This window comes from Priapulus caudatus, unplaced genomic scaffold (genome assembly GCF_000485595.1).
Source record: "Priapulus caudatus unplaced genomic scaffold, Priapulus_caudatus-5.0.1 Scaffold547, whole genome shotgun sequence".
Classification (NCBI taxonomy): Eukaryota; Metazoa; Priapulida; class Priapulimorpha; order Priapulimorphida; family Priapulidae; genus Priapulus; species Priapulus caudatus.
Window position 1 is genome coordinate 105,858 of NW_014577608.1, and position 12,957 is coordinate 118,814.

The following is a 12,957-nucleotide window of genomic DNA, read 5'->3' on the forward strand; positions in this document are numbered from 1 at the left end:
GATGTTTATATTTACCATTAGGTTAACAACTTGATATATTCTTATGTTGTGGCCGCTACCAGAACATCATAGCGTGCATGCGCGTAGATAAATGATTCAAGTTCAGATTAAAGTAAGTTCCACGCAATAGGATTGTATATATCGGGCGCATATATTACTTATAAGTGCCACCTCCAAACTGGAGGTGGCTTTCCGTCATTGAGATAGACGCGGCCGCAGACCCCATTACTGGGGTCTGCGTCGGCTCGGACTACACAAAGTGATGCACAGATTTCTGTGTATTATCAACTGATGCACAGACTTTCCGTATATCAAGGAATGATGCAAAAACCTTAACCCTACCCCTAACACACTTCGTGATACCTAAGCCTAAGGTTATACTTTATGACTTGGCAGTGGCTACGGGTACGGTAGCCGTATCTTAATGTCTCGAGGCTACGGGTACGGGAGTCCATTCGCTTTCATACTTAACGAGACAAAGATGGCGGCGGTGGCGCCAGATTTCGAAATAACGCCTTGGGAAATAAATTCACGATTTGAGAGTTTAGATAAGCTAGAACCCTAACCCTAACCCTAACGCCAAAAAGGGGCTTCAACGACCGACGGCTACCGTACCTCCAGCCACTGCGTTATGACTTAGGGTTAGGGTTAGGGTTTTTGCATCATTCCTTGATATACGGAAAGTCTGTGCATCTGTTGATGATGCACAGAAATCTGTGCATCACTTCGTTATACCTAAGGTGCCTAAAGTAGATTTGCGCCCTGTGTAAGTGTAAAAGTTGCAATTTACTAAAAAAGCATGACTAAATATTTTTGAACTCTGAATATAGCATTTCACTGTTTTTAACATCTTCCTAGTGTGAGTCGGAGAGGCTTTCATTCTTCATCTCTCCGTCAAGGTCTGATGGAGTTCTTTGACAATCCAAAAGTCTATGGAGAAGATCAAGTTAAACATGGTAAGCAAGTCCATGCCACTGAATTTAACTGTTAAACTACTTGCATGTTAGTGTTACCCTCACTAGCAGCCCTACACCAATACTACAAAGCCTTGGGAAGTGTGGGTTAAACTGCATTAATTTTAACAATGCAGAAGTGCCATAATAAATTTTATAACTTATAAGAGCTTACTATAAAAGCAGGGCCATATAGCAGGCCAATATAGAGTAGAAGTACTACAACTGCTCAGGATATCCTGTTAAAAACCATGCTATTGGCATAAACTACCAATAATTTATTATGTATTTTGTCCTTTTTTTTTTTTTACATCTTTAGGCAGGGCTTGGAAAATAGATGAACTTCGTATCAAAAGTAATCAGGATCTGCACAAACTTTGGTGAGTAAATGATCAAGTTGCAATCGTCAAGAAACAAGGGTTGTCTCAAGTTGTCATTTAACTAGAAGTTGATTTTGTGTTCTAGCATAGTTTCAAATCTTAGTGTCTCTATTTATCTTACAGGTTTGTCTTATATAAAGAAAAGAACATGTTACTGACAATGCAAGAGGAATGCAGAAGAGAGGCAGCATTGTTTCCAAGCCCAGAAAGAATAGACAAGGCATGTGTTTGTCACTCGTGACTATTCTAATCATCCGTAATTTACTAAGCAACACGTTTAAAAACTAGATTACAAAGCTGCATGGCAAAAACAGTGAATATAATATTACTAATAATGAAGGGAAAAATCTCCAGGTAGGCTGACTTTCTTCCTGAATGCAATTATACATGTTATACTCTAATTTAAATAGATGAGTAATTTTGTTTCATTGGGGAACTAGTGGAACATTGGCGAAATAGGATTTGACAGTTCTTTTTCTCAATTACACTATCCATGTGGATGAGTGACAGCAGTATAGATTTCTAATTCACAATTTGAGGTTGGCTCGTTGAGTTGTATTGACATTGCCTGTCTTTCCTCTATGAGTCGCGTGTGTGGTGTGACTGACTATTCTATTATGTGTCCGGGCAGGTGGAGGAGAGCATGGAGAACCTGAATGCGGTTGTAGAGGAGCGAAACCACGCCTACAGAGAGCTGGAGGAGGGAGAGCAAGCCAACGTAGACGGACAGTGGCAGCATACACCGTTTGGTAGACTAGGTTACCGGCGTTTCAAGGAGTATCCGATACCGCCTTGGGCTAACGTCACACACAGGGCCATCAATCAACTGCCGCGACACGTCCCGGTGACGTGGAAGTATGGGGTTCTCCATAGAGAACAGGTTATTAGGAAAAATGCTCAGGCAAAACGGCGATTGCTCAACCAGAAAAAACGATTGAAGAGTGCGTTTCCGAATGCAGAGATGGATTGAAGTGTCGGAAATTAAGTGTGTATAGCCTACGTATATTGACTACAGATAGGTTCACAGTAGAAGTAAATGTACGATTGTATAGGTATTTGTATCATAGTTGATAATCAGCTGAATAAAGTGATCATTATAGTGTGGTCGTTTTGTTCATGAGCATGACCTTTTGTACGTTCACTCTTAATTAGTCATTAATGTATTCTCACCCGTTTCGAACTTACTGGGTCGTGGAAAGCAAAATACCATGCTAGACTATGGTAAAGAAATATATACATCTGTCACCTGGTTAGGACGCCCCTCCCCCCCTCCCCCCACCCCCACCCCACAGCTGCCAGATGTTGGTACGTTTTCCGTCAACTAAGCAACACATTTTCGTTTATAATCTACACAACTGCATGACGGCTGGAAGAGCCGTAACCGCGGCTGCATCTGTTCTCAGCACCTGTCGGGTATAGCCAGTAGTTGTCAGATGCTGATGAAAGGGGACTTCTTTAGTGTTTCCATATCAATATACATCAATGGGTACTGGATCGGTAATATTATTGTTTATTGAAAACGCAAATTTCATTTAAATAAATAAACAATAGGCTTGATAAAATGAAATATTTAAGTTTTGTAAGATTTCCTGTCAGTAAAATATGATAAATTGTAATACGAGTTGACTATAAAATTCAAAGGTTCAAGCAGCCCAAATTACAGATTGTTCACCATTCGCTTCCATGCAAATATACCTTTATATATTCGATTGATTTACATTTATTTGAACCGATGAATAGAAATACCGTTGATAAAACCTAGATGTATACATGTTGGCAGATCTCCTGCTAGTAAAATGAGGACAACTTACGAAACGCTCTAGTACTAAATCGCAAAAGAAGAACGTGCAGCCACGTGTGCAGTCACTGAAGACGCCATGTAACACAAAGATGGATGTGATTATAAGTACGTAACACACTGGGAAACACGTTGCAATGCACAACGTCAGAGAGCAAGTATGATATATTGCACGGCTGTCCAAATCGGAACCAATAGTGATGGCACCGGGTTAACTATAGGGCCCACTATAAAAACCCAACCATAAATCTCAACGTACATTTGTCTGATGCATAATATGTGTAATTTTCATGCCTTTATTTATTTGTGATGCTGCGTGAAATGCGTGGCAATTTCGTGATGGGTTGGGCGATAAGAATAAATAAAGTTTTCCAATAAAAACGATGTGCTTGGAATCCTGGCAGCCCACAGAAAACCAGCGTGAGCTGGGGCCACGTGGACAACCTTGATGTTACCACAAGGTGGAACACCGATGTATACATAGCTGCTCAGGAACCTACACACACGCACACGCACGCACGTACGCACGCACGCACGTACGCACGCACGCACACACACACACACAAACACACAAACAGTGAACCTCCTGCTACAATTACAGCATCACGATCATGTGTTCCTAGTAAACGATGGCGATACAAATCTCTGCGATGAGATACACTGATGCAACAATCGTTAACGCTAAAAGACCGTTACTTATTTCAGCGACACACTAATCCCAGGAATAATTTACTGCTTGGCAACCACCAGACCACTGTAACATTCCACCTCACGGAAGATGCTTGTGTTTCAGTATCGTGCTGGTTGCCTAGCAGCGGCATTAGTTGTTCCCAGGAAGGTGCGTGTTGCCTTGCTGCTCTCAAAAATAGTAACGATTGTCATGCAATCTACTTGCTTCTCTCCAATATATAGCAGTTGTCTAACAACCACCTCTCAGTCTATTCTAAACGACACTGCCTTGCAGCGCGTCCGGGGCAACATCGGCAGGTTGCCTGGCAACCAGCTCGCTGTGGAAGCTGCCGCTGACAGGGTCGACCTGGGCGCACATGAGAGCGGGTTCGTGGGTCGCGCACAGGCTGTCCGTGCTTCCATCCACGCACCGTAGGTGGCGCTGCCCGCCCTTCAGCATCTCATACGACATCGAGCGACCGACAGGTGGCGCCACCTTCGCGTCACCGCACCGTCGCACCTCGACGAATGCCGAGCAGGTCGGGTCATTCGCCGACGGTGGCCGCACGTCGGCGGGCCCAGCGGGGGCGGTCGTGTACAAGAGGGGGGACCCGGCAGGGGCGGTGGTATACGAGAGGGGGGACCCAGCAGGGGCGGCCGTATATGAGAGGGGGGACCCGGCAGGGGCGGTGGTATACGAGAGGGGGGACCCGGCAGGGGCGGTCGTATATGAGAGGGGGGAGCCGACAGGGGGGACGGAGGATGAGTCTGGGGACACGGCGGGGGTGAGGGAGCCAGCGTCGGGCGTCACCGTGGCCGTGCGCGTCGTGGAGGCGGTGTCCGGGGTGCTGGCGGGCGTCCCCGCCCCCGCCCCGCGCCCCTGCGTCGCTGACTCCTGCATCTCCAGTCTCTCATCGAGGTCCTCCATGAGAGAGTCGCTTCGCGTGAAGGTGGCTCCCCCTGTGTGGTGCGGTGAGTGTTCAGCGACGAACAGCTTCACCTTGTCGGCGAGTTTGTGCAGCATCTCGACGCTGTGCGAGGCGAGACTGTCGTGCCGGCTGAGAGGGCGCCGGTGTAGCAGCAGGTCGTCTTCGTCCAGACTCGACGTGTCATCGTCGTCCTCCGTCTGGTAATCCCGCGCCGCGTGGCGCCCCCTGCCCCCGCCGTCGTCGTCGTCGGAGTCACGGTCAGGGTAGCCGCTCTCGGACGAAGCTGACGATGCAGCGCCACCTAGCAGCACCTCGAGACCGTCGTCGTCGTCGTCGTCAACGGCAACCGGCATGCTCAGCACCACCATCTGTAAGGAGGCGAGAGAGAGAGAGAGAGATGGCGGCGTGAGAGAGAGAGATGGCGGCGTGAGAGAGAGACAGGTCATGTTACAGTATACATCGCAAGCAAAACAAGAACACACACAACACATATATAATACGTAGAGAGAGAGAGAGAGAGAGAGAGAGAGAGAGAGAGAGAGAGAGAGAGAGAGAGAGAGAGGCGACAAGGATAGGAATCTACGGCAGCGTTGGTTTTGGTTGGACTCACTTTTGGTCGCCGTGACTAGTCAAGTACGTCACGTATCGGCACAAACCCAACGAGAATTGACCGGGCCGTGACCTGTCAGAAACATGAGGTGGGGTCACCATGAAACGCCACCGCTATAAACCAACGAGAATTGACCGGGCCGTGACCTGTCAGACACACACACACATACCCCACACACACCCCTTGCCTGGACCATCCCATCAAGCCTCACATGCGAGTTAAGTAAACGGCAGTAACTTACCTCTCGGTCGCGAGGCGTCGATCGGTCGCCATGGCGATGAGGAGGCTTGTGTAGATCGTCGTCGTCCTCGTCGTCTGACGAGTATCGGCTACCGTTGTCGGGGGTAACCTGCGACGCAGCATCGACGGCCTCACTGTCGCTGCTAGCTCCCGACGATGTCAGACAACTGTTGTGTAGCACCGTGTGTAGCATGTTGCTCTCATGCTCCACCTGGTGGTAGGAACAAGAGGCGCACGCGTGGACATTAACCGTGCATCATCGTTCAGGTCGTTGATGTGTACTACTGATAAACTGTCAGAATCTGTCGCGCGTTAAGGTGAGGTTGGGATGTTGGCCTCACAAGCTTGTGAATGTGAACACCTGACATAGCATGTGAAGACGCACGCGTGCGTGTGGGTACCTGGCGTAGCATGGAGTCATTCCGCAGCATGTTTGATCTAGCTGTATCAAGCCCCATGCCATCGTTATCTTCATCGTCAGCATCCGAGTCCTGTATTGTGTGACACGACGACACCGTTACTATGGGAACGTCCTCCTGTTGCCGTGACAACTCCACGATGGTATTCAGCTCTGCAATAGCATTCGTTGATATTATACACACAATCATTCACACACAATCATTCACATACGCACACACATGCACGCACGCACGCATACACACACGCACGCATACACACACGCACGCATACACACACGCACATACACACATACACACGCACGCACGCATGCGCGCACGCACGCACGCACGCATACACACATGCACATACAAATATATAATATGAAGTGGTTGCTAGAAGTGCTTACAACAGACGATGTAGAGAGAGCGTGACAATAACCCGCGCTCCCTCCGCAGCGCCGCGACAGATAGCACAGAGAGACAGACACGCTAACGACGACGACGACGACGACGACGACGATGACGACGACGACGACAAACCTACCCCCCGGCTGCTCAGGTTTTGTCAGCGTTGGATACTTTGGCACGGGTCGCATCAGATGTGGCTGCGGGCGGTCGGTGAGGTAGAACTTCACGTGGGGACTGTCGGGCGGCGCGTCGACGGGCGTGTCAGAGCCTGCCACACACGACGAGTATGTGTGTCAGAGCAGCAACTCACACACACGCACGCACGCACGCACACACACACACACACACACACACACACGAGGGGAGAGGGGAGGGGTGCCCCTACGCTCTCTATGCCTGCCTGCACACGCACGCACAACCTTGTGTGGCAGAGCAGCAACACCGATGTCAAACTCTACTAGCTGTACATTCTACTGCTAAGTAAAAACCTTAATATCAAACCACACTGGTTACTTTAACATGTTAACAACATCATCTGCTGGTTAGCTGAATCATCGATGACAAACTACAATGGTTAATCACTACACTGACAACAATGCCCTCTAGTGCCTACTTCTGACAATGACAGCACCATCTACTGGTTACTCGAGGAATTAACATCACATCTAATGACCGTATTGGCAGAGGCACACATATTTTACGTGAGTTATCACTCACACAGGCTACTAATCCAGAGCCTGTGTGATGCGTGAGGTTACATTATATTAAGGTGAGGTTACGTTATGTTAACGTGAGGTTAGGTTATGTTAACGTGAGGCTAGGTTATGTTAACGTGAGGCTAGGTTATGTTAACGTGAGGCTAGGTTATGTTAACGTGAGTTTGTGTTATATTAACGTTAGGTTACATGTTACGTTGAGTCGCGACGTTGGCACACCTATGCTGATGTCTGCGCAATCTCCGGCGTGGTACTCTCTCTCCCGTAACGTCAGCACCAGCAGACGAAACATCTCCCAGTCACCAAAGTTCATTCCCATGACCTTCTTCAGTTCATCAAGGTCACACATGAGCAGCACCTTCAGTTAAGCAAGGGAGAGAGAATGCAATAAGACGGTGACATCACACCTGCAGGGGTTAGTAGCGATGGTCGAGACACTTGATGATGTAGTTCTAGATAACGTGTTTGACTGAGTGCAGTAGTGAGAAGGGTAACAGAAATAAGGGAACGGAACTATAAATAGGTAGTAGTAAGTATATGTTTAAGGTTGGGACGTGAGTCGATGTGAGACAGGGGGAGGGGAGGGGAGGGAGGGGGCACCACGGTATGAGACAGGGGGAGGGGAGGGGAGAGAGGGGGGCACCACGGTGTGAGACAGGGGGAGGGGAGGGGAGGGAGGGGGTCACCACGGTGTGGAATAGCTTACCTGGCCGTTGACGTTGTTATCAGCTATGAGTGACAGGTAATTCTGTAGGTTTGGCTGTGACACGGCCTCGACGTTCTTGAAGGCTTCACACACCTCCTCCACGGTCATGCTGCTCAGACGCTTATCCGGCATCAGCTGCAGCGTGCCGCAAAACAATCGTTACCGTGACGATAACGAGAAACAACAGAAATATAATAATTGCTGGTAAAATTATTGTTATGGCAATATGATGAAATAGCATCAACAAGTTGTTAGACAATCGCAACCATAGCAATACTGAGATGACAGAGTGCTCAACAAGCAATAAAACAATTGTTACCATAGCAACACTAAGAAATAGCGGCAACAACCAGCAAAAATATTATTACCACGGCAACACCACGAGGCAAGAAAATTGTAAAATAATTATTACTCTGACCACAGCCTGATTAAATTAAGAATGAGACAGAATGACATCATAAAATCAAAATTATTTATCTGTCTTATATAACTTTATATGTTTATGCATTAATTTAATATCATGTTCATAATAAATGGGACCACTGTACGTATCAGTATATCAGTCCACGCACACCAGCACGTTATGTAAATAAGAGCAACAGCAACATATCCAAATACTATTTGCATCTTGAACCAATGTGCAAACTAACAACATGATGAGCAAACAAACAAAAAAGAAAACAAATAAATCCAGAATTAGCTTAGTCTGATAACAGATGGCGCTGCAACGTCACCGTGACAACGCGTTACCTTGAAGGGTAGCTTCTCCATGCTGCGAGCGTAGGATGCCTGTGGGGTCATGCTGTGCATCACCACCTCCGGGGGGTAGCCTGTCACCGGGTGCCCACACACCGGTGAGAACATCTATAACACCAGAAAGCGTGAAACTCCAAGCAGAGATTTCCCCCGATCTCTCAAAAAACATCACGGCCGGCGGAGATTCCGACTGCGTCGTTCGTGTAGTTTACGCAGAAATACAATGGTGTGGGGTTGTAGCGTGATCGAGCGTGCTGCGGCGAGTAAATTGTTTGCATGCAGTGGCATTGTGTATTGTCTGATATCTGTTATTCATTAGCCATTCTCAAGCATATCAAATCTCTATCATAACAAAACGTATAAATAAGGTGAAACCAAACAAATAACTTGATACTACAATGAGTGGTGCTTTGGAAAGGTAGTGGACTGATGAGAGAGGCGATGGTGCGTGCAGTCACAAGAACAGTGACAGTATTTCAGCAATGACAGAAGCAGCGAAATGGGGGAAACACCGATCACATGTAACGACTGATGAGCAACGTGATAACGAAGCAATGCTATGTAGGTCAATGTTCAGCGGTACCAAACACACACACACACACGCGCACACACACACACACGCGCGCACACACACACACACACACACACACACACACACACATGCACACACACACACATGCACACACACACACACACACACACACACATGCACATGCAGCACACAGGAAGAACTGAATATCTGTCATTGTGATTCAATATTATGTCTGTAAAAGACAACTGCTGTCAAATGCGCAAAAAAAGAAAATATGGAAGCTGACCATGCAAGCTTCCTGTCAAAACACTGTTAGTGAAAGAGGTCATTAAGAGGACAGAGAAAGTAGAAGTTGCTAAGTTAGAAGTAATCAGAATGTTTTATTTGTAGTAAAGAAGTCATATTACAATGCCATGCAGGAATAGAATATTTGTTACACAGATCATGCATGTGCAGAGTTAAGAGAAATTAAACAAACAGAAAGTGAAGTGTTAGCCGCTATTACATAGTTACCATAGTAACGATATCACAACAACAACGTCGACATGTTAGTGACTGTATTATATTAGTTATATTTTAGTTTTGCGTGATTTCTTTATCGATACATATATTGATTCAGTACATCTCACAGATAAAATATCAGCTAAACTAGAGGGAAAGGAAGCAAATGACTTGCTCACTACAGCAATTCCCAGAAAACTATCCAAAGTGTGCGTCAAGCGAGTCCAGATATTCTACCTAACAGCAGGGAAACCTCCAAAGGGTGGTAGCACATGCAACATGAGACAGCAACCATGGCTAAAAATAATGTATGACTACCTGTGGCTGGTGGGGCCCCCTGGTGTTGGCAAAACTCACGGGGGATTGCACAATAGGCTGCTGCGTGGAGCTGGCTTTTCTCACACGTGTGAAGTCCGGACCAGGGAAGACCATCGGTGGATAGCCGTAGTGATTCAGCTCCAGCTTCAGGTTGTCCTGCACCTGCATGTTCTCTACACACAGAAACACAAACACACGGTCACTGATGACGTCAGGGCTGTCGACAGCTACCCACTGCCATGTTAATGAGGTGATGACGTCAGGGCTGTAGACAGCTACCCACTGCGACAGCCCCTGAGTCATCAATCATTCATTACCCATGGCAGTGGGTAGCTGTCTTACAGCCTCTGAGTCTCACGGTCATTAAGCATGGAGTGGGTTAGCCGTCTACATCGCCCTACGTGCATCACCTTCATTCAATGCAATGGCTAGTGGGCTAGCTGTCTTACAGCCCTGACGTCTATCAATCCTCATTAACAATGGCAGTGGGGTAGTGTCTACAGGCTGGACGTCATGCATCTATTACATGCAGTGGGTAGCTTGTCTACAGCCCTGAGTCATCTAATCTCGATTAACATGGCAGTGGGTAGTCTGAACGTGCAGCCGCTGACGTCACCATGCTTGCATTAACCATGGCAGTGGGTAGGCTGTCTACAGCCCTGGACGTCACCATCTCATTAACGATGGCGAGTGGGTGCGGTCTACCAGGCCGCTGACTGTCACCATCGTCATTAACATGGCAGTGGGTTAGGCTGTCGAGCAGCCCTGACGTCATCATCTGCATAACATGGCAGTGGGTGAGCTGTCGATCGGCCCTCGACGTCATCACTCTCATTAACGATGGCCAGTGGTAGCTTCTACAGCGCCTGACGTCATCATGCCTCATTAAACCATGGCCACTAAGGGGGGTAGCTTGTTCGCCAGGCCCTGACGTCATCATCTATTCACATGGCAGTGGTAGGCTGTCGACGGCCCGTCTGACGTGCATCAACGCGTCATTAACATGGCAGTGGGTGAGCTGTCTACAGCCCTGATGTCAATCGACCTCATTAACGATGGCAGTGGGTAGCTGTCTAGCGGCCCCTGGACGTCATTCATCCTCATTAACATGCAGTGGGTAGCCTGAACGTGCATCATCTCATTAACATGCAGGTGGGTAGCTGTCTCAGCCACTGACGTCATCAACTTCATTATACATGGCAGTGGGTCGCTGTTCTACCCAGCCCTGACGTCATCATCGTCATTAACATGGCACGTGGTAGTGTCTGACAGCCCTGACCGTCATCCGTCATTGAACATGGCGAGTGCGTAGGCTGGTCGACCGGCCCTGAACGTCCATCACTGCATAACAATGGCAAGTGGGTAGCTGTCTACAGCCCTGCGTGCATCACTCATTAACCTGGCCAAGTGGGTAGCGCTTGACTTACAGCCCGTGCGTCTCGATCTCATTAACATTGGGCCGTGGGTAGCTGTCTACGGCCCTGGACGTCATTCCACCAGTCCTTTAAACGATGGTCCAGTTGGTAGCTTGTCTTACAGCCCCCCTGACGTATCACCCTCATTAACATGGCAGTGGGTAGCCCGTCTACAGCCCTGACGTCACCATCTATTAACATGGCACGTGGGTAGCCCGTCTACATGCCGCTGAGTTCAATCATCTTCATTAACATGGCAGTGCGTAGGCCGTCTACAGCTGACGTCACCATCTCATTAAATGGCTAGTGGGTACTTTGTCTACGGCCCTAGGACGTCCTCATCTCATTAACATGGCATGGGTCGCTGTCCGACGTGCCCTGACGTCATCATCCTCATTAATGGCGTGGTACTGTCTACAGCCTGACGTCACCGATCTCTATTAACATGGCAGTGGGCTAGCTGTCTTACGGCGGCCTGACGTCATGCTACCGTCATTAACATGGGCAGTGTGGTAGCTGTCCTTACAGCCTCGGTCATCACCTCATTAACATGGCCGTGGGTAGCTGACTGCAGCCACTGACGGTCATCACCTCCTTAACATGGTTAGTGGGTAAGCTGTCTACCGGCCTGACGTTCATCACCTTCATTAACTGGCAGTGGGTAGCTGTCTACAGCCCCTGACGTCATCATCTCATTAACATGGCAGTTGGGTAGCTGTCTACAGGCCCTGAACTGCATCATCTCATTCACAATGGCAGTGGGTAGCTTGTCTACAGCCCTGGATGGTCATCATCGTCATCACTATGGCTAGTGGGTAGCTGTTCTACGGCCCTGACGTCATCATCTCATTAACATGTGCCGTGGGTAGCTGTCTGCAGCCCTGACGATCAGTCATCTTATTAACATGGCAGTGGTAGCTGTCTACAGCCTGACTGTATCATCTCATTAACATGGCAGTGGGTTAGCTGTCTACAGCCCTGAGCGTGCATCATCTCATTACATGGCAAAGTGGGTAGCTGTCTACAGCCCTGAGTCTATGGACCTCATTCACAATGGCAGTGGGTAGCTGTCTTACAGCGCGCTGACGTCATCATCATTAACATGGCAGTGGCTAGCGACTGGGCAAGCCGCTGAACGTGTCTATTCATCGTCATTAACATGGCCAGTGGGTGCTGTCTACAGCCCTGACGTCATCACGTCATTTAACATGGCAGTGGGTAGCTGTTCTACAGCCCTGACGTCATCCGCATCGTCATCTAAATGGCAGTGGGTAAGCTGTCCTACAAGCCCCTGACGTCACCATCTCATTAACATGGCCCGTGGTAAGCTGACTGCCGCCCTACGTCATCATCTGCATTAAACATGGCAGTGGGGTAGCTGTTCGACAGCCCTGAACCGTGCATCACCCGACCCGTCATTAACATGGCAGTGGGTAGCTGTCGACGGGCCCTGACGTCATCACTCATTAACAATGGCAGTGCGGTAGCCTGTCTACAGCCTGATGTCACATCTCCCATTAACATGGCAGTGGTAGCTGACTGCAGGGCCTGACGTCATCACCCTCATTAAATGGCAGTGGCGTAGCTTGTTCGAGCAGCACCTGACGGTCATCAATCTGCATTACGAT

General features: G+C 48.3%; 2 protein-coding genes across 5 annotated transcripts in view; one reads left to right on the forward strand and one right to left on the reverse strand.

The window, feature by feature from the left end:
* LOC106811510 (39S ribosomal protein L47, mitochondrial-like) overlaps nucleotides 1-2,437 on the forward strand; it is a 3,356-nt gene extending 919 nt beyond the window's left edge. The window contains exons 2-5 of the mRNA XM_014815154.1: nucleotides 859-956; nucleotides 1,273-1,333; nucleotides 1,457-1,553; nucleotides 1,965-2,437. Coding sequence (XP_014670640.1) covers nucleotides 859-956; nucleotides 1,273-1,333; nucleotides 1,457-1,553; nucleotides 1,965-2,303 — 595 coding nt within the window. The 3' untranslated portion in view covers nucleotides 2,304-2,437. The remainder of the gene's footprint in view (nucleotides 1-858; nucleotides 957-1,272; nucleotides 1,334-1,456; nucleotides 1,554-1,964) is intronic.
* Nucleotides 2,438-4,025: 1,588 nt separating this feature from the next.
* The window catches only part of LOC106811511 (kinase D-interacting substrate of 220 kDa-like), a 27,673-nt gene continuing 18,741 nt past the window's right edge, over nucleotides 4,026-12,957 (reverse strand). Inside the window, exons 4-12 of one of the 4 annotated variants that reach the window (XM_014815159.1) lie at nucleotides 9,915-10,087; nucleotides 8,558-8,671; nucleotides 7,808-7,942; nucleotides 7,321-7,459; nucleotides 6,522-6,653; nucleotides 5,981-6,150; nucleotides 5,581-5,790; nucleotides 5,340-5,411; nucleotides 5,009-5,097 (exon numbers count right to left, since the gene is read on the reverse strand). In XM_014815159.1, coding sequence (XP_014670645.1) covers nucleotides 5,355-5,411; nucleotides 5,581-5,790; nucleotides 5,981-6,150; nucleotides 6,522-6,653; nucleotides 7,321-7,459; nucleotides 7,808-7,942; nucleotides 8,558-8,671; nucleotides 9,915-10,087 — 1,130 coding nt within the window. In that variant the 3' untranslated portion in view covers nucleotides 5,009-5,097; nucleotides 5,340-5,354. Of the gene's footprint in view, nucleotides 5,098-5,339; nucleotides 5,412-5,580; nucleotides 5,791-5,980; nucleotides 6,151-6,521; nucleotides 6,654-7,320; nucleotides 7,460-7,807; nucleotides 7,943-8,557; nucleotides 8,672-9,914; nucleotides 10,088-12,957 lie in introns of all 4 variants that reach the window. The other 3 variants (XM_014815157.1, XM_014815155.1, XM_014815158.1) reach the window with 3 other exon arrangements.